Source organism: Daphnia magna, linkage group LG8, assembly GCF_020631705.1.
Source record: "Daphnia magna isolate NIES linkage group LG8, ASM2063170v1.1, whole genome shotgun sequence".
In the NCBI taxonomy this organism is placed as follows: Eukaryota; Metazoa; Arthropoda; class Branchiopoda; order Diplostraca; family Daphniidae; genus Daphnia; species Daphnia magna.
In genome coordinates this window covers 10939088-10955875 of record NC_059189.1, presented here as the reverse complement: position 1 = coordinate 10955875, position 16788 = coordinate 10939088, and the positions used below count along the sequence as shown (strand labels likewise).

At 35.5% G+C, this 16788-nt stretch overlaps 2 protein-coding genes and 1 long non-coding RNA gene across 6 annotated transcripts; all 3 read left to right on the top strand.

Annotated features, from left to right (window-relative positions):
• Window positions 1-1749: 1749 nt before the first annotated feature.
• Window positions 1750-3526, top strand: LOC116920065 (KICSTOR complex protein kaptin). 2 transcript variants are annotated; one of them, XM_045178121.1, is made up of 7 exons: window positions 1750-2106; window positions 2180-2250; window positions 2317-2466; window positions 2530-2888; window positions 2951-3242; window positions 3297-3369; window positions 3447-3526. In XM_045178121.1, the coding sequence occupies exons 1-7, from the start codon at window positions 1875-1877 to the stop codon at window positions 3482-3484; spliced, it is 1215 nt and encodes a 404-aa protein (XP_045034056.1). In that variant the 5' UTR covers window positions 1750-1874; the 3' UTR covers window positions 3485-3526. The 2 variants fall into 2 exon arrangements, with proteins under 2 accessions (XP_045034056.1, XP_032782019.2); XM_032926128.2 differs by having other exon boundaries at window positions 1752-2106; window positions 2171-2250.
• Window positions 3447-4838, top strand: LOC123475449 (delta(3,5)-Delta(2,4)-dienoyl-CoA isomerase, mitochondrial-like). Its single transcript, XM_045178124.1, has 5 exons — window positions 3447-3553; window positions 3636-3807; window positions 3875-4091; window positions 4180-4306; window positions 4374-4838. Exons 1-5 carry the CDS (start codon window positions 3529-3531, stop codon window positions 4754-4756), a joined length of 924 nt encoding a protein of 307 aa, XP_045034059.1. The 5' UTR covers window positions 3447-3528; the 3' UTR covers window positions 4757-4838.
• Window positions 4839-6330: 1492 nt separating this feature from the next.
• LOC123475308 lies at window positions 6331-7310 on the top strand. 3 transcript variants are annotated; one of them, XR_006650343.1, is made up of 4 exons: window positions 6331-6595; window positions 6650-6802; window positions 6924-7125; window positions 7253-7310. It is a non-coding gene; the product is annotated as an uncharacterized LOC123475308 (long non-coding RNA). The 3 variants fall into 3 exon arrangements; XR_006650342.1 differs by having other exon boundaries at window positions 6332-6595; window positions 7230-7290; XR_006650344.1 differs by having other exon boundaries at window positions 6333-6595; window positions 7004-7125; window positions 7230-7290.
• The last annotated feature ends 9478 nt before the right edge of the window (window positions 7311-16788 follow it).

Sequence of the window (16788 nt, the reverse complement as noted above, 5' to 3'; positions counted from 1 at the left end):
AGGAACAATGGGGAGAGCATGGAGGGCGAGAGAGAGCGCATGGAGGGCGAGCATGGAGGGCGAGAGAGAGAGAGCATGGAGGGCGAGAGAGAGAGCATGGAGGGCAGGGAAACTTGGAGGTGGCGGGAATCGAACACGGGGAAACTACATTACAAGGGAATGGCGATAGCCACTGTGCCAGGACCGCACATCCCAACCAAAACTTTCTTCGGTGGTCACCTGATTAAATAGCTTAGGTATTACTAATGCAAAAAGTTTAGCATGGCGCCGTGCCATAGAGCGCGACTCATACGCCATTTACGAAGGTTCGAAACTTGTCATCCGGAACATTTTTTATCAGCAATTATTTAATCTGGATTACGCACTTGATTTAATAACAAGGTTTAGATTTTTTTGAAGCAAAACAAATAGGATAAAAGAGCGCCACTTATTAAAATCGTTTATGAGAACGTAAACTGAACCTAGGTTATACCGGATCGAAATTGTCGGTCATTTTCAAAGGATGAGAATCATACTTTATAACTATTGAATATATTTAATGGCTAAAATTAAAATAGGATATTCATATTCAAGGTTATTCTGTTAGAATACACATAGCTCTTCGGTTAAAATGGTAGAAATGCTGCAACAAACAGATACCGAAATATAGCACTGATGGCGTTTTTTATGGGCGAATTTTCTTTTTTCTATTATTCAAATACCAGAGCCCGAGTTGACTGACCTTTACAAATAAAGCTTGCCTTTGAGTTCGGAGGTGGATCTAACTCCTACTCAATCATCTTTGGCGGATATAATAAGGACATTTTATTAAAGTAATAACGCATGGTCGAACTTGAACTTTCGCGAGAGAGGAAGCCGCCGAAAAGGCGCGACAGGTGGATAGTACATGGGGAAAAAGCAATAAATTTAATCAACTAGCGCGCCAGAATATGCAAAAAACCGGATCATACTGGCGCATCAGCTAAGACCAGGTCTTTTAAAGTCTTTTTAAATGACTGGCTGAATAGAACTTGAAAATTGATAGGTCTACTAAATTTTCCCGCTTAAAATTCATCCACTAGAAAAAAGGCATATAATTTAGCACGTCAATTTCGCATAAAAAATATGATATTTTCTCATATCACTTAAGATAATGTGTAACTCGAGAAACAGCAGACTTCCGTTACAACGTCGACGTCGAAGATTACAATAACGCTACAAAGGCTCATTTGTCTTGAAATTGAGGCTTACGCTTCTCGCTGAAACTTTGCAAACCCTCTTGCGTGTCGTGAAGCTGCAAATTATTCATCATAAGATTAAATTATCATCAGTCTTTAAGACTTCTAAGCAAGGTGAATTTGGGACAGCATTATCAGTGAAGTTGAAGAATTAAAGAATATGGCTTATGGAGGAATGAAAGATATCTTTAGGGAGTCTTATGGATGTCTTCTAGAGGTCTATTGGGTGACCTTAACAATACAGATTTAGTTCATAAATTTTTATGTGGAAATTATCTCTAGTTTATTTACTAAAATTAAATATAGTACAGTTTTCCAATCAGCTGACCAGTTGTTTACATTTGTTTTGATGAGTTTTGGCAGAGTCATGATAGTCAACTACTATTTTTAAAAAACTAGGGTTTTGGGTCGGGGCATGGTCGGGGCGTATGAGTGATTTTCCGCCTTCTGAATTGCTGTTGGTTCCACAAAAGTATAGACTTTGGAATATTAGTTGCGGGAGTCGCGAGTAAATTGCAGTCGGAAAATGCGGAGTTCCTATTACCAAGTGAGAAAAGATTACTTCTCAGACGCGGTAATGTTTATCAACAAAGTTTTCGCTCCTGTTTGCTAGCACGTGCAAACTGCTTCCACATATCTCTTACCAATTAAACTGGAATGGCAAAAAATTCCATTACACCCAATAAATTTCACGATTGCCATATATTCAGCCTGTCGTCTCAAGGCAGTATTTATTCGCTGTGCCGTCTACCCAATTTAAACCCCTACGGTCGCATAAGCTTGCTAGCAGCTTCCTTACGTAAGCCAGTCTTCTTGCTTGAATTCAACCACGGCTACAAAGAATCTTTGGTTCCTTATTCCAGAGAACTAAGTTTCACATACCTTCCAGGTATAAGGTATTCTTTTTTATTGCCAATCAAGTGTTCTTTTTCTGATCCAATTATTATGTTCAGGAAATGCAGAGATTGTGTCAATTACTGCATTTTGCAAGCCTGGGTCAAACAATACTGTCATAGTGGTTGCCTATATCAAGGTATAAAGCTTTATTTCTAAATAACAAAATGGATAGCTTGTACTAATAGCACATTTTAAAAAATAGGTTGGGAAGACAGAAACAGGTCAATGTCTAAATATATTCACTGTAAAAGAAAGTGGATCTGACTTTAATGCCGATGGACTGGCTTCTTCTTGTTCACTTGAGATCAATTTTATACCTTATCATGTTACTCACTGTCTTTGCCATAATGAAGTATTACTATTCTTGACAATTTAGGTTTTCCTGTTACACTATATAGAATTGTTGACTTTACAGGTTACAATTGTGCTGAGTGGCAGTGATAATCGAGTTCATCTATTTACGGAAGATTCTATTACTCACGCTGCCCAGGAAAAAATAGCTATTGACGAATTCCCAGAGTTTAAAATTGAATTTCCTAGCGTTGTACTTTGGATCGAATTTCATATTCTTAGAGAAAAGTCGCTCCGTTTGACTGCTATAGGCTGTGAATGTGGCAATTTTTATTTGTACATTGTCGACACTAAGTCTAATTCTGTGAAAACCATGGCCAATGTCAACCATGGAACGCCTGTTACATCATCCAGATTCTTGGACGATTCCGACACCCTTAATCTCCTGGTAACCAGCTCTCTTTTACCAGCAACAGTCTATCGGTTAAGTTGCGAGTTTTACCTTTGCTACGTAGGTCGTTATTTATTTCACTTTGATATTACAGGAATATTTTGGAAAAGTTTTTGAATGACCCCACCATATTAACCGGTAGCGATAAACATGACGTCATAACCTGCAGTATAGTTTGTGACGTTCAGATGGACCAGCAACCCACAATTCTTCTAGGAACCTATGGCCAAGAACTATTGGCTTACCGACTTGAGAATCTCGAATGGTCGTTGGCGTGGCAAAGAAGTTTCAGCCATCCTATATTGGCACTCGACTACTGTGATGTTACGGGCGATGGAGTCCGTGAGCTCGTGGCCTTAACTACTAGAGGAGTACAGATTCTTCAGGTACTAAAGCGTATAAAATGTAGTTGGATACAAGCTTATGATTGTTAATTTTAGCATGATCTTGAAGAAATTGTTGAACTTTTTCTACAACGCGTTTCCTTGTCGGACATGCCTAAGAGCATAATAAGTAATAAATAAAGTGTTCTTATACGATTTTCATTTCTAAGTATAGTTACTCTGGGAATTACAAAACTTGTCTTATAGATGGCAGTGTTTTGATTTATTTACGTTTATCGCTGTGAGTTGAAATTCCAGTCTGTCAATAGAATAATCATCGGTTGGAATTATGCAATCTACCATAAAACTACTAGGTAAAGCCCACGAGATCAAGGAAAATTATACCTTTGAAATATATGCAGCATACTACGTACGTACGGTACAATTTTAAAACAGGTCAAACTGCAGTGAGAAAACTAACTACTACAACAGCTAATATGGCCACATCTTCCTTCTCCAATAAGTACAAATTTGAGACATTATTGGTGTCCACTCCCAGAGAATATGTATATCATGTGGAACTTAACAGACCCCAGCAATTTAACACAATGAACAGTGCCTTCTGGAGGTATTCTGCATTTATCTTTGTGAGATTTATAAAGCCAGGTTCTCCTCCACAATATTTTTGTCCTAAGGGAAATGGTGGAGTGCTTCCAAGCCATCAGTGAAGACAGTGACTGTAGGGTTGTAGTCTTGTCTGCCAATGGTAAACACTTCACAGCAGGTCTTGATTTGACTGACATGGGTCCATTGATGGAAACAGTTTTGGGTGATGGTGATGTTGCGAGGAAGTTCCGAACTCTTCAGCAGTTCATTAAAAGCTATCAGTTGTCTTTCACATCAGTCGAGCAGGTTGGTAAAAGTATATATATTTTTTCATTATATATATATATATATTTTTTTTTTATCAAATCAAATTGCATAAAAATTTTGTGTCCAGTGCAACAAGCCTGTAATTGCTGCTGTGCATGGAGGTTGCATTGGTGGAGGTGTAGACTTGATCACTGCTGCTGATATTCGTTTTTGTACCCAAGATGCTTTCTTCCAAATTAAGGAAGTAGATATTGGTATTGTATTACTATTTCACTAATCATGGATATACTGTTGTTAATCAATGATTGTTTCAATTTTCAGGGCTTGCGGCTGATGTGGGAACTCTGCAACGCTTACCGAAAGTGATTGGTTCAGATAGCCTGGTCCGTGAATTAGCTTATACGGCGCGCAAAATGTTCGCTGATGAAGCAGCTCAGGCTGGCCTAGTGAGCCGAGTGCTGTCCGATAAAGAAATTATGCTAAAAGTAGCTTTGGAGATAGCCAGTGCTATTGCGGATAAATCACCGGTAGCTGTTCAAGGAAGCAAACATAACCTAAATTACGCACGGGATCATTCAATCGAAGAAGGACTAAATTATATGGTGATATGGAATGCTGCTATGTTGCAATCAGAAGATTTACGTGTTGCCGCCATGGCTTCTATGGATCGTAAAGGTCCCCCTCCATCTTTTTCAAAGCTTTAAAGGGCTGCTATAAAATGAACTGCATCTCCTGGTGATTGAAATTCTAGAATGATGAAAATAACATAGAGTTCGAAATGCCTAAGACCTTATTGCAAAAATTAGCTGGATTTTTAAATGAATCCCTTGTCTGGAACAAGGAAGAGAACAATGTTTAATTTCCCGATAGGGATTCTTGCAAAAGTGGGGCGTTCCTAGGGCTCGGCCCCGCGTACAATGTGTAGGTATTTGGGCGAATGGGTACGTCTTCTTGGGTAAAAAATTGAATCCGGTGATAACGGTTCTTGACACTTTGTGTCCACTATCTACCCGGGTTTTACTCGGGTAAAAAAATTACGAAACGGTTCAATTACCTGGTTAGCCCCGATTTCCTACCCGATTACCATGTTTTTCCCCGATTACCCGGGTTTTCCCGGAATTAAGTCTTGTGCTTTCAATTTCCGCCCCAAGATGGGATTTTCCAGAACTTTTTTGCTACCTTCCCTTTTTTTTTAACTTGGCGGCATCACAGCTGCTATTTTTCAAGATGGCGGTGGGTATACCTGTTTACCCATCAAAACCAGCCCAGCCTACCCATTTTAGCAAATAGGCTACCCTGATCGCCATGGGCGACTATTTTTATTGACATTTTGCTACATTTCTACATGACATTGGCATTTATTTATTTCCTGATAGGGATTCTATCAAAACTCGTATATACCCAACCCCCTTATCAGGCACCCCTACCCTTCTACAACGACCGGTGGACCGATCGAGACTTTTTCTGAGACTTTACCCCAGAGATGGCGCTGATGGCGCGGCGATTTCAGGGGTGTCGGCACTAATCTTTGGTTCGTTTTTTTATTTTCGATGTTGTGTAGCTGAGATTGGTCTCCTTTTGTAGAGGAAATTTCCCGATAGGGATTCTATCAAAACTCGCATTTCCCAACCCCCTGATACAGGCACCCTTACCTTTCTACAACGACCGGTGGATCGACCGACACTTTTTCTGAGACTTTACCCCAGAGATGGCGCTGATGGCGCGGCGATTTCAGGGGTGTCCGCACTAATCTTTCGTTCGTTTTTTTTTTTAAGATGCTGTGCCGCTGAGATTGGTCTCCATTTGTAGAGGAAATAACGCAGCAGCTCCCGGTCGAGTCCCCGTTTTTATCGGCTGAACGACGAAGGAGTGTGGAGCAGTTTAGTCAGCCAACTCGAGTCGATTTCAGGGTCTCGTACGTATCCTTTATACGTTTTCTTATTTTAGATGCTGCGTCGCAAAACTTGACGTCGTGTTGTAGAGGAGATAACGCGGAGATTAACGAAGGGGTCCTGTCAATTATCGGCTCAACAATAAAGGAATGCGGAGCAATCTAAGAGCGACTCGACATTTCTGGAGATTTTTTTCAGAGAGATGGCGCGTCGGTCATGAAGATAGGGAAAAATCAGGCCGCGAAGTTATTTTTCAAGGCGAGGCTTTGTGCGTCGCCCGGCAACGGACAGGTTTTTTCACAGGCCGTGTGAGCTCCATTGTTTCGATCATGGTCGTCTACATAAAAAGGGGCAACTACGGAACGCCGTTTGATCCACTTTTTAATAGTTGTCCGTTTATTTAGCAAATAAATAAACAACTTGTACTGCCATGTAGCGATTTCGATAGACGACGCCTTCAAGGGAGGAGGAGTCTACAACATATTGAATTTATCGATCGATTGTTAGGCCGATTTCGATCAGCATTGTATAGTTAATGAATGACAACTTGACGAGATCTTGACACGCACGTTGGAAGTGTACGCGTGTTTGCACCTCGATGAGCGTTGCACAATAACAAAGCTCCGTTGGTGAGCGTATTGATTAATAAAGGTATTTAAGGCATTATCCAATTAGTCATGCCATAATGTCTCACTTTGTTGGCAGCTAGGTGAAGTCCTTGAGTGCCTCAAGGACTTTGTTTTGTTTTAGCAGTATTTTTTCCTTCAACAATTAATCTTGCATCTCCAACCGTGGAATGAGTTACATGTGACTCGAGACAAAAAAACAGTGCAATTGCAACAATATAATTAGTCAGCGGTAAACAACACATTCTATCTGAGAATAGTTTAGACTTTTTGAGCGTATCTTTTGTTTATCACATGTTGCATTTTAATTACTGTTATTTTTAAATTTATATCCATGGTTTTTCTTCGACTAGATATAAATTTGCCATATCTTCATGCCAACCACAAGGATTCTGCTTTTGCACACACCTTCATTATTAATGTGTTTCTTCAGGTATGGTCACTATCAGCAGCTTTACACACAGTGTGCATCGTGAATACATCAATCCCAGAGAAAACATTCCAATGGAAAATATTGAGAATTTCTGCCCTTCTATCCTGAACTAAACAATGCTGGTTTGTATAAATAGGCATAAAAAAACCTATCAACAGTATTTTTAGTTTGCAGTTTGCTTTAACATACAACTCTATGGCATGTTGATATTGTCGCGGGTGAAAAGGGAGATTGGTTATCTCTTCACAGAGATGAGTCATCCGCTCCTTGGACAACGCTGCGATCGTGGTGAAGAAATTATCGGGAGAAGTCCGCTCTAAGAAAGATACGCAGATATGCAGTCCGGAAGGGGAGTAATTCGCGCGACGGTATAAAACGCTGCCCCGAATCTGCGTTAGATGAGTCTCCATCGGGTGAGCTCCCGGAGCTGGGCTCCGTAAGAGGAGTTCCCTGGTTTCCCAAGAGGTCTTCAGACGCTTCTCCAACTTTTGGTAATGGTTATCCCTTTTGTTTGAGTTAAACCATTGTTTAGAATTGATGTCATCACTTGTTGAATTCGTTTGTTCTTGTCCAAATACAACTCGTGTGACAATATTAGCTAAATTTTTATTATTTATAGTATTAGACGGTAAAAAAAATTCTTCTCTCGGAAGTTTATGACTTTGGCCTTGCTTGAGATGACCCTTGAGCCAAGAAGCTTTTCCTGCTTTGTGTGGACAGGAATATTAGAGGCATTGATGTCTGAAACCAACAAGTGTCTTGCAAAGAAAGTAAAAAGAAACATTGATGTTGGTCATCCTCTGAGTGATGCTGAAGCCTGGTAAGAAGAAAGAAGAGTATGAGTATTAGTGAGTGGTAAAATAAATGATTTAGATTCAGAATTGAATAAAAATCACGGAAATCAGGTTTATTTTTCTATTGGTCTTATAGTTTTTCATTTACATTTTAAAAACCATAAATGAAGTTGGTGCGCTAACAGAACTGTTTTCGTTAATTTTTTAAATGGCTAGTCTAAAGAGAAAACCAATGACTAAATCGAAATCAGCGTTCAATTTCGATTATACCGTCTGATTTTTGGAAACACGATTTTGACAAAAGTGGGAAGGCCCTTCCCACTTTTTCATTTTTGACCAAATTTCAAATTTGGCTTAAAATACATGAATTCGAATCAAAATTGAATGAAAATCACGAAAATCAGGTTTATTTTCCTATTGGTCTTATAGTTTTTGATTTAATCCTTAAAAACCCTAAATTAAGTTGTTGCGCTAACAGCACTGTTTCGTTAATTTTTGAAACGGCTGGTTTAACGAGAAAAACCAATTACTAAATCGAAATCAGCGTTCAATTTCGATTATTCCGTGTGATTTTTGGAGAATTTCAAGAGATGTCGTTTTTGGTAGATTTTGACAAAAGTGGGAAGGCTATACCCTTCCCACTTTTTATTTTTTGGCCAAATTTCAAATTTTGCTTAAAATACATGAATTCGAATCAAAATTGAATGAAAATCACGAAAATCAGGTTTATTTTCCTATTGGTCTTATAGTTTTTGATTTAATCCTTAAAAACCCTAAATTAAGTTGTTGCGCTAACAGCACTGTTTCGTTAATTTTTGAAACGGCTGGTTTAACGAGAAAACCAATAACTAAATCGAAATCAGCGTTCAATTTTGATTATTCCGTGTGATTTTTGGAGAATTTCAAGAGATGTCGTTTTTGGTAGATTTTGACAAAAGTGGGAAGGCTATACCCTTCCCACTTTTTCATTTTTGGCCAAATTTCAAATTTTGCTTAAAATACATGAATTCGAATCAAAATTGAATGAAAATCACGAAAATCAGGTTTATTTTCCTATTGGTCTTATAGTTTTTGATTTAATCCTTAAAAACCCTAAATTAAGTTGTTGCGCTAACAGCACTGTTTCGTTAATTTTTGAAACGGCTGGTTTAACGAGAAAACCAATAACTAAATCGAAATCAGCGTTCAATTTCGATTATTCCGTGTGATTTTTGGAGAATTTCAAGAGATGTCGTTTTTGGTAGATTTTGACAAAAGTGGGAAGGCTATACCCTTCCCACTTTTTCATTTTTTTGGCCAAATTTCAAATTTTGCTTAAAATACATGAATTCGAATCAAAATTGAATGAAAATCACGAAAATCAGGTTTATTTTCCTATTGGTTTTATAGTTTTTGATGTAATCCTTAAAAACCCTAAATTAAGTTGTTGCGCTAACAGCACTGTTTCGTTAATTTTTGAAACGGCTGGTTTAACGAGAAAATTCAATTACTAAATCGAAATCAGCGTTCAATTTCGATTATTCCGTGTGATTTTTGGAGAATTTCAAGAGATGTCGTTTTTGGTAGATTTTGACAAAAGTGGGAAGGCTATACCCTTCCCACTTTTTAATTTTGGCCAAATTTCAAATTTTGCTTAAAATAAGATGAATTCGAATCAAAATTGAATGAAAATCACGAAAATCAGGTTTATTTTCCTATTGGTCTTATAGTTTTTGATTTAATCCTTAAAAACCCTAAATTAAGTTGTTGCGCTTACAGCACTGTTTCGTTAATTTTTGAAACGGCTGGTTTAACGAGAAAACCAATAACTAAATCGAAATCAGCGTTCAATTTTGATTATTCCGTGTGATTTTTGGAGAATTTCAAGAGATGTCGTTTTTGGTAGATTTTGAAAAAAGTAAAGGGAAGGCTATACCCTTCCCACTTTTTTATTTTTGGCCAAATTTCAAATTTTGCTTAAAATACATGAATTCGAATCAAAATTGAATGAAAATCACGAAAATCAGGTTTATTTTCCTATTGGTCTTATAGTTTTTGATTTAATCCTTAAAAACCCTAAATTAAGTTGTTGCGCTAACAGCACTGTTTCGTTAATTTTTGAAACGGCTGGTTTAACGAAAAAACAAATAACTAAATCGAAATCAGCGTTCAATTTCGATTATTCCGTGTGATTTTTGGAGAATTTCAAGAGATGTCGTTTTTGGTAGATTTTGACAAAAGTGGGAAGGCTATACCCTTCCCACTTTTTCATTTTTGGCCAAATTTCAAATTTGCAAAAAATGTTTAAAAAAAAGTCGAATCAAAATTGAATGAAAATCACGAAAATCAGGTTTATTTTCCTATTGGTCTTATAGTTTTTGATTTAATCCTTAAAAACCCCAAATTCAGTTGTTGCGCTAACAGCACTGTTTCGTTAATTTTTGAAACGGCTGGTTTAACGAGAAAACCAATTACTAAATCGAAATCAGCGTTTAATTTCGATTATTCCGTGTGATTTTTGGAGAATTTCAAGAGATGTCGTTTTTGGTAGATTTTGACAAAAGTGGGAAGGCTATACCCTTCCCACTTTTTCATTTTTGGCCAAATTTCAAATTTTGCTTAAAATACATGAATTCGAATCAAAATTGAATGAAAATCACGAAAATCAGGTTTATTTTCCTATTGGTCTTATAGTTTTTGATTTAATCCTTAAAAACCCTAAATTAAGTTGTTGCGCTAACAGCACTGTTTCGTTAATTTTTGAAACGGCTGGTTTAACGAGAAAACCAATAACTAAATCGAAATCAGCGTTCAATTTCGATTATTCCGTGTGATTTTTGGAGAATTTCAAGAGATGTCGTTTTTGGTAGATTTTGACAAAAGTGGGAAGGCTATACCCTTCCCACTTTTTCATTTTTGGCCAAATTTCAAATTTTGCTTAAAATACATGAATTCGAATCAAAATTGAATGAAAATCACGAAAATCAGGTTTATTTTCCTATTGGTCTTATAGTTTTTGATTTAATCCTTAAAAACCCTAAATTCAGTTGTTGCGCTAACAGCACTGTTTCGTTAATTTTTGAAACGGCTGGTTTAACGAGAAAACCAATTACTAAATCGAAATCAGCGTTCAATTTCGATTATTCCGTGTGATTTTTGGAGAATTTCAAGAGATGTCGTTTTTGGTAGATTTTGACAAAAGTGGGAAGGCTATACCCTTCCCACTTTTTCATTTTTGGCCAAATTTCAAATTTTGCTTAAAATACATGAATTCGAATCAAAATTGAATGAAAATCACGAAAATCAGGTTTATTTTCCTATTGGTCTTATAGTTTTTGATTTAATCCTTAAAAACCCTAAATTAAGTTGTTGCGCTAACAGCACTGTTTCGTTAATTTTTGAAACGGCTGGTTTAACGAGAAAACCAATAACTAAATCGAAATCAGCGTTCAATTTCGATTATTCCGTGTGATTTTTGGAGAATTTCAAGAGATGTCGTTTTTGGTAGATTTTGACAAAAGTGGGAAGGCTATACCCTTCCCACTTTTTCATTTTTGCCAAATTTCAAATTTTGCTTAAAATACATGAATTCGAATCAAAATTGAATGAAAATCACGAAAATCAGGTTTATTTTCCTATTGGTCTTATAGTTTTTGATTTAATCCTTAAAAACCCTAAATTAAGTTGTTGCGCTAACAGCACTGTTTCGTTAATTTTTGAAACGGCTGGTTTAACGAGAAAACCAATAACTAAATCGAAATCAGCGTTCAATTTCGATTATTCCGTGTGATTTTTGGAGAATTTCAAGAGATGTCGTTTTTGGTAGATTTTGACAAAAGTGGGAAGGCTATACCCTTCCCACTTTTTCATTTTTGGCCAAATTTCAAATTTTGCTTAAAATACATGAATTCGAATCAAAATTGAATGAAAATCACGAAAATCAGGTTTATTTTCCTATTGGTCTTATAGTTTTTGATTTAATCCTTAAAAACCCTAAATTAAGTTGTTGCGCTAACAGCACTGTTTCGTTAATTTTTGAAACGGCTGGTTTAACGAGAAAACCAATAACTAAATCGAAATCAGCGTTCAATTTCGATTATTCCGTGTGATTTTTGGAGAATTTCAAGAGATGTCGTTTTTGGTAGATTTTGACAAAAGTGGGAAGGCTATACCCTTCCCACTTTTTCATTTTTGGCCAAATTTCAAATTTTGCTTAAAATACATGAATTCGAATCAAAATTGAATGAAAATCACGAAAATCAGGTTTATTTTCCTATTGGTCTTATAGTTTTTGATTTAATCCTTAAAAACCCTAAATTCAGTTGTTGCGCTAACAGCACTGTTTCGTTAATTTTTGAAACGGCTGGTTTAACGAGAAAACCAATAACTAAATCGAAATCAGCGTTCAATTTCGATTATTCCGTGTGATTTTTGGAGAATTTCAAGAGATGTCGTTTTTGGTAGATTTTGACAAAAGTGGGAAGGCTATACCCTTCCCACTTTTTCATTTTTGGCCAAATTTCAAATTTTGCTTAAAATACATGAATTCGAATCAAAATTGAATGAAAATCACGAAAATCAGGTTTATTTTCCTATTGGTCTTATAGTTTTTGATTTAATCCTTAAAAACCCTAAATTAAGTTGTTGCGCTAACAGCACTGTTTCGTTAATTTTTGAAACGGCTGGTTTAACGAGAAAACAATAATTACTAAATCGAAATCAGCGTTCAATTTCGATTATTCCGTGTGATTTTTGGAGAATTTCAAGAGATGTCGTTTTTGGTAGATTTTGACAAAAGTGGGAAGGCTATACCCTTCCCACTTTTTCATTTTTGGCCAAATTTCAAATTTTGCTTAAAATACATGAATTCGAATCAAAATTGAATGAAAATCACGAAAATCAGGTTTATTTTCCTATTGGTCTTATAGTTTTTGATTTAATCCTTAAAAACCCTAAATTCAGTTGTTGCGCTAACAGCACTGTTTCGTTAATTTTTGAAACGGCTGGTTTAACGAGAAAACCAATAACTAAATCGAAATCAGCGTTCAATTTCGATTATTCCGTGTGATTTTTGGAGAATTTCAAGAGATGTCGTTTTTGGTAGATTTTGACAAAAGTGGGAAGGCTATACCCTTCCCACTTTTTCATTTTTGGCCAAATTTCAAATTTTGCTTAAAATACATGAATTCGAATCAAAATTGAATGAAAATCACGAAAATCAGGTTTATTTTCCTATTGGTCTTATAGTTTTTGATTTAATCCTTAAAAACCCTAAATTAAGTTGTTGCGCTAACAGCACTGTTTCGTTAATTTTTGAAACGGCTGGTTTAACGAGAAAACCAATAACTAAATCGAAATCAGCGTTCAATTTCGATTATTCCGTGTGATTTTTGGAGAATTTCAAGAGATGTCGTTTTTGGTAGATTTTGACAAAAGTGGGAAGGCTATACCCTTCCCACTTTTTCATTTTAACGGCCAAATTTCAAATTTTGCTTAAAATACATGAATTCGAATCAAAATTGAATGAAAATCACGAAAATCAGGTTTATTTTCCTATTGGTCTTATAGTTTTTGATTTAATCCTTAAAAACCCTAAATTAAGTTGTTGCGCTAACAGCACTGTTTCGTTAATTTTTGAAACGGCTGGTTTAACGAGAAAACCAATAACTAAATCGAAATCAGCGTTCAATTTCGATTATTCCGTGTGATTTTTGGAGAATTTCAAGAGATGTCGTTTTTGGTAGATTTTGACAAAAGTGGGAAGGCTATACCCTTCCCACTTTTTCATTTTTGGCCAAATTTCAAATTTTGCTTAAAATACATGAATTCGAATCAAAATTGAATGAAAATCACGAAAATCAGGTTTATTTTCCTATTGGTCTTATAGTTTTTGATTTAATCCTTAAAAACCCTAAATTAAGTTGTTGCGCTAACAGCACTGTTTCGTTAATTTTTGAAACGGCTGGTTTAACGAGAAAACCAATTACTAAATCGAAATCAGCGTTCAATTTCGATTATTCCGTGTGATTTTTGGAGAATTTCAAGAGATGTCGTTTTTGGTAGATTTTGACAAAAGTGGGAAGGCTATACCCTTCCCACTTTTTCATTTTTGGCCAAATTTAAAATTTTGCTTAAAATACATGAATTCGAATCAAAATTGAATGAAAATCACGAAAATCAGGTTTATTTTCCTATTGGTCTTATAGTTTTTGATTTAATCCTTAAAAACCCTAAATTAAGTTGTTGCGCTAACAGCACTGTTTCGTTAATTTTTGAAACGGCTGGTTTAACGAGAAAACCAATTACTAAATCGAAATCAGCGTTCAATTTCGATTATTCCGTGTGATTTTTGGAGAATTTCAAGAGATGTCGTTTTTGGTAGATTTTAGAAAAAGTGGGAAGGCTATACCCTTCCCACTTTTTCATTTTTGGCCAAATTTCAAATTTTGCTTAAAATACATGAATTCGAATCAAAATTGAATGAAAATCACGAAAATCAGGTTTATTTTCCTATTGGTCTTATAGTTTTTGATTTAATCCTTAAAAACCCTAAATTAAGTTGTTGCGCTAACAGCACTGTTTCGTTAATTTTTGAAACGGCTGGTTTAACGAGAAAACCAATTACTAAATCGAAATCAGCGTTCAATTTCGATTATTCCGTGTGATTTTTGGAGAATTTCAAGAGATGTCGTTTTTGGTAGATTTTGACAAAAGTGGGAAGGCTATACCCTTCCCACTTTTTCATTTTTGGCCAAATTTCAAATTTTGCTTAAAATACATGAATTCGAATCAAAATTGAATGAAAATCACGAAAAGGTCAGGTTTATTTTCCTATTGGTCTTATAGTTTTTGATTTAATCCTTAAAAACCCTAAATTAAGTTGTTGCGCTAACAGCACTGTTTCGTTAATTTTTGAAACGGCTGGTTTAACGAGAAAACCAATAACTAAATCGAAATCAGCGTTCAATTTCGATTATTCCGTGTGATTTTTGGAGAATTTCAAGAGATGTCGTTTTTGGTAGATTTTGACAAAAGTGGGAAGGCTATACCCTTCCCACTTTTTCATTTTTGGCCAAATTTCAAATTTTGCTTAAAATACATGAATTCGAATCAAAATTGAATGAAAATCACGAAAATCAGGTTTATTTTCCTATTGGTCTTATAGTTTTTGATTTAATCCTTAAAAACCCTAAATTAAGTTGTTGCGCTAACAGCACTGTTTCGTTAATTTTTGAAACGGCTGGTTTAACGAGAAAACCAATTACTAAATCGAAATCAGCGTTCAATTTCGATTATTCCGTGTGATTTTTGGAGAATTTCAAGAGATGTCGTTTTTGGTAGATTTTGACAAAAGTGGGAAGGCTATACCCTTCCCACTTTTTCATTTTTGGCCAAATTTCAAATTTTGCTTAAAATACATGAATTCGAATCAAAATTGAATGAAAATCACGAAAATCAGGTTTATTTTCCTATTGGTCTTATAGTTTTTGATTTAATCCTTAAAAACCCTAAATTAAGTTGTTGCGCTAACAGCACTGTTTCGTTAATTTTTGAAACGGCTGGTTTAACGAGAAAACCAATAACTAAATCGAAATCAGCGTTCAATTTTGATTATTCCGTGTGATTTTTGGAGAATTTCAAGAGATGTCGTTTTTGGTAGATTTTGACAAAAGTGGGAAGGCTATACCCTTCCCACTTTTTCATTTTTGGCCAAATTTCAAATTTTGCTTAAAATACATGAATTCGAATCAAAATTGAATGAAAATCACGAAAATCAGGTTTATTTTCCTATTGGTCTTATAGTTTTTGATTTAATCCTTAAAAACCCTAAATTAAGTTGTTGCGCTAACAGCACTGTTTCGTTAATTTTTGAAACGGCTGGTTTAACGAGAAAACCAATAACTAAATCGAAATCAGCGTTCAATTTCGATTATTCCGTGTGATTTTTGGAGAATTTCAAGAGATGTCGTTTTTGGTAGATTTTGACAAAAGTGGGAAGGCCTTTCCCTTCCCCCTTTTTCATTTTTGGCCAAATTTCAAATTTTGCTTAAAATACATGAATTCGAATCAAAATTGAATGAAAATCACGAAAATCAGGTTTATTTTCCTATTGGTCTTATAGTTTTTGATTTAATCCTTAAAAACCCTAAATTAAGTTGTTGCGCTAACAGCACTGTTTCGTTAATTTTTGAAACGGCTGGTTTAACGAGAAAACCAATTACTAAATCGAAATCAGCGTTCAATTTCGATTATTCCGTGTGATTTTTGGAGAATTTCAAGAGATGTCGTTTTTGGTAGATTTTGACAAAAGTGGGAAGGCTATACCCTTCCCACTTTTTCATTTTTGGCCAAATTTCAAATTTTGCTTAAAATACATGAATTCGAATCAAAATTGAATGAAAATCACGAAAATCAGGTTTATTTTCCTATTGGTCTTATAGTTTTTGATTTAATCCTTAAAAACCCTAAATTAAGTTGTTGCGCTAACAGCACTGTTTCGTTAATTTTTGAAACGGCTGGTTTAACGAGAAAACCAATAACTAAATCGAAATCAGCGTTCAATTTCGATTATTCCGTGTGATTTTTGGAGAATTTCAAGAGATGTCGTTTTTGGTAGATTTTGACAAAAGTGGGAAGGCTATACCCTTCCCACTTTTTCATTTTTGGCCAAATTTCAAATTTTGCTTAAAATACATGAATTCGAATCAAAATTGAATGAAAATCACGAAAATCAGGTTTATTTTCCTATTGGTCTTATAGTTTTTGATTTAATCCTTAAAAACCCTAAATTAAGTTGTTGCGCTAACAGCACTGTTTCGTTAATTTTTGAAACGGCTGGTTTAACGAGAAAACCAATAACTAAATCGAAATCAGCGTTCAATTTCGATTATTCCGTGTGATTTTTGGAGAATTTCAAGAGATGTCGTTTTTGGTAGATTTTGACAAAAGTGGGAAGGCTATACCCTTCCCACTTTTTCATTTTTGGCCAAATTTCAAATTTTGCTTAAAATA

Coding starts and splice junctions, on each gene's coding strand:
- LOC123475449 (XM_045178124.1), top strand. CDS start 3,529: ATGCAATCTACCATAAAACTACTAG. Junction 3,808..3,874: donor ATGAACAGTGCCTTCTGGAG/GTATTCTGCATT, acceptor TTTTGTCCTAAG/GGAAATGGTGGAGTGCTTCC. Junction 4,092..4,179: donor CTTTCACATCAGTCGAGCAG/GTTGGTAAAAGT, acceptor TTTTGTGTCCAG/TGCAACAAGCCTGTAATTGC.
- LOC116920065 (XM_032926128.2), top strand. CDS start 1,875: ATGGCAAAAAATTCCATTACACCCAATAAATTTCACGATTGCCATATA. Junction 2,251..2,316: donor TAGTGGTTGCCTATATCAAG/GTATAAAGCTTT, acceptor TTTAAAAAATAG/GTTGGGAAGACAGAAACAGG. Junction 3,243..3,296: donor GAGGAGTACAGATTCTTCAG/GTACTAAAGCGT, acceptor TGTTAATTTTAG/CATGATCTTGAAGAAATTGT.